This window comes from Mandrillus leucophaeus, unplaced genomic scaffold (assembly GCF_000951045.1).
Source record: "Mandrillus leucophaeus isolate KB7577 unplaced genomic scaffold, Mleu.le_1.0 Scaffold382, whole genome shotgun sequence".
Classification (NCBI taxonomy): domain Eukaryota; kingdom Metazoa; phylum Chordata; class Mammalia; order Primates; family Cercopithecidae; genus Mandrillus; species Mandrillus leucophaeus.
In genome coordinates, this window is record NW_012104054.1 from 1,388,067 (window position 1) to 1,390,615 (window position 2,549).

The window sequence follows — 2,549 nt, forward strand, 5'->3', positions numbered from 1 at the left end:
TAAATTACAGCTCTAGAAATATGTCTTGTCATTTGCCATTTGTTAATATCCACTTAATGTAAAGAGATAGGCCCCATTCTCTATATATATTTAAATGACTTGCTCTTCAAATATAATCACTCTTTCAGAAGCAATTAGAGAATAGATTAGGCTTACACTTACCAGGAAATCTACTGTGGAGGTTGGCATCACAGTTGTAGCCATTGAACTGAGCAGACCCTGGAAGCACTCTAATTGTTAGAAGCAGCAGCAACCGTATTTGTTCCATTGCAAAACCTGGAAAAGAGATATCTATCATGTGGACCCTCCTACTTACTCCTTCACTCCTACTTACTGGAAAAACTGAGGCTGATCTCAGCTCACTGTTGGATAAGCAGTCTACATCCATGCAGACAAAGCTCATGAAATAACTGAGGATTATCAGTAGTAAAGGCAGATATTTGGGTTATAACATTTCAATATTGTTTTCATTGTTGCCTTCTGTTGGCTAGGAGTGACAAAGCTAGATTTTCGTAGTAGAAGAGCTAACATATAGATCATAAAGTTTACAAAAGGAAAATTCTTTATTATGCATAGGAAGAACTCAAACCAAGTATCTAGCAGATTGGAATAGCATAACTAGGCAGACTAACCAATTTGGAGATGAGTCTACATTTTATAATGCCAACAAATATATAGTCAGAGGAATTTAAATGTTGAATACTTAATTCTAAGAGGAATCTCGATAATCTTAATGACCAAATAACAATTTGCCCTCAACAGAAAAAAATTTCCCCCAACAGAAAAATTCCAGACTACTGCCACTTTTCAAAATCAATGGTTTGTGTGTCATTTTCTTAGGAAACATAGTGATAGAGCAAAAGGAAGAACAGGGAAATATTGTGTGTGTGAACGATATTGCAGTTCCTCCCATGACTGCTCCTTGGTGGGTAGTAAGGACTGATACAGACATAAGAAAACGTTGAATTCTTAGGATAAAGTAATGGAAGATGTTTTAAAATATATCAGTGTGGGTTGAACAGTTAAATAGAAATGGACTTTAATACTTAAACACCGGTCAGTCTTGCGTTATAATTCTTTTTCTTGGATGCCCATTTATTGGCCTGATAGAGTTAAAACATCTTTCAGAAATACCTAACTTATTCTCAGAGCATAGTTTGTATCCTGAAAAAAATCTTTTGGGTTGGTGGTTTTGGTCAATGCATAAAAAGCAAAAAGAAAATAAAATTGCAAATGGTTTACTCAAATAATTTAGTGCATTTTAAAAGCTAGGGTTTTGGAGGGAAAATGGTGTTTTAGCTGTCCTTAAAGATCTGCCTTTAGATAATTAATCAAGTCTTTAGGAAAAGGAAGGAAACACATCTTGCTTTTGAATCATCATTTCACAATAACTAGTTAACAGTGAATAAGGTCACTTTGGTGAGGATGTGGGAAAGAAAGGTATGCTTACTCTCAAAAATAGACTGAAAAAAATACTAATTCAGCAGGCACTTCCTTCCTTCGGCACTATCACATAGTACTTAGGCACAGATCTAAAGACTTCGGAGAGAACAGCCATATGCCTAGTTAGTTCTGATTGCCTGTGACAGTCCATAAGCAAAAGACTCACACCAGTGGCTGACCCAGACCCTAGGCACTCTTGGCCATACCTGCGCCATCATTATCTAGCTCCTCAACATACTTCAAATAGAATAAGACAGTCTTGCTCTTTGGAGTCTTTGGAAGACACTAGAAAAGAAAGAAGCCTGAATAAGCAATACACTCCACTGCACCCACATTTATTCCATGCCCCACCACTTCCTTCTCATGGTGGGTCTCAAGAACTCCTGGAAGACATTGGAAACTCTAGACCCACACTGTTGTCCCCAACATAGAGTTGTATCCTAAGAAATTACAGAATCAGGAATTTAAGTTGGTGAGTTATTTTGTGGTTCTGAAATGCTTTCTAGCTAATATATTTTTTCACAGGAGAAAATAACATTTCTTGAATGTACGCTTTGCACAAAGAAGGCACTTGGTGCCAGATAACTTTTCTGTAGCTGCTCATTTATATTTTTTATAATGATGGTGAGATTACAATTATTGCTTCATGTACAGAGAAAAGAATGAGTCTCAGGAAGTTTAAGTGATACGAAAATAAGTGGAGGAACTAGAATTCAACCCCAAGTCTTTCTGACAGTAAAGTTTGTTGAACAAGTTACCTACATTTCGTGTTATTAAATTTAAGATTTTCTTTATTGCCATTTAATCATCAGCCGTTTTCTTTAACTTTTTACATTTTGTATCTTTTAATAGATCTGTTCCTCTTATAATGAGTAAATAATTTTTATGTAATTAATACAGTTTGCTTTATAGATATATTTTATAATAGGACATTATGAGGAATAAAATTATTTTTAAAGAGACAGAAGTCCTTATTTCTCATTGTGAAAACAGCAAAAACATTATTATTGACTAAACTAGACACATTTGTGTTGACCAAAAATAAATGAAAAACTCGTGTTAATTGAAACAGCTCACTGAGAACAAGTAGTAAACTCTTAGCCTCA

At 35.0% G+C, this 2,549-nt stretch overlaps 1 protein-coding gene across 2 annotated transcripts in view; it reads right to left on the minus strand.

Annotated features, from left to right (window-relative positions):
• Positions 1–2,549, minus strand: part of ZPLD1 (zona pellucida-like domain containing 1) — a 47,143-nt gene that overhangs the window by 43,932 nt on the left and 662 nt on the right. The window contains exons 2-3 of one of the 2 annotated variants that reach the window (XM_011990770.1): positions 1,777–1,883; positions 163–276 (exon numbers count right to left, since the gene is read on the minus strand). In XM_011990770.1, coding sequence (XP_011846160.1) covers positions 163–268 — 106 coding nt within the window. In that variant the 5' untranslated portion in view covers positions 269–276; positions 1,777–1,883. The remainder of the gene's footprint in view (positions 1–162; positions 277–1,776; positions 1,884–2,549) is intronic. The other variant, XM_011990769.1, reaches the window with a different exon arrangement.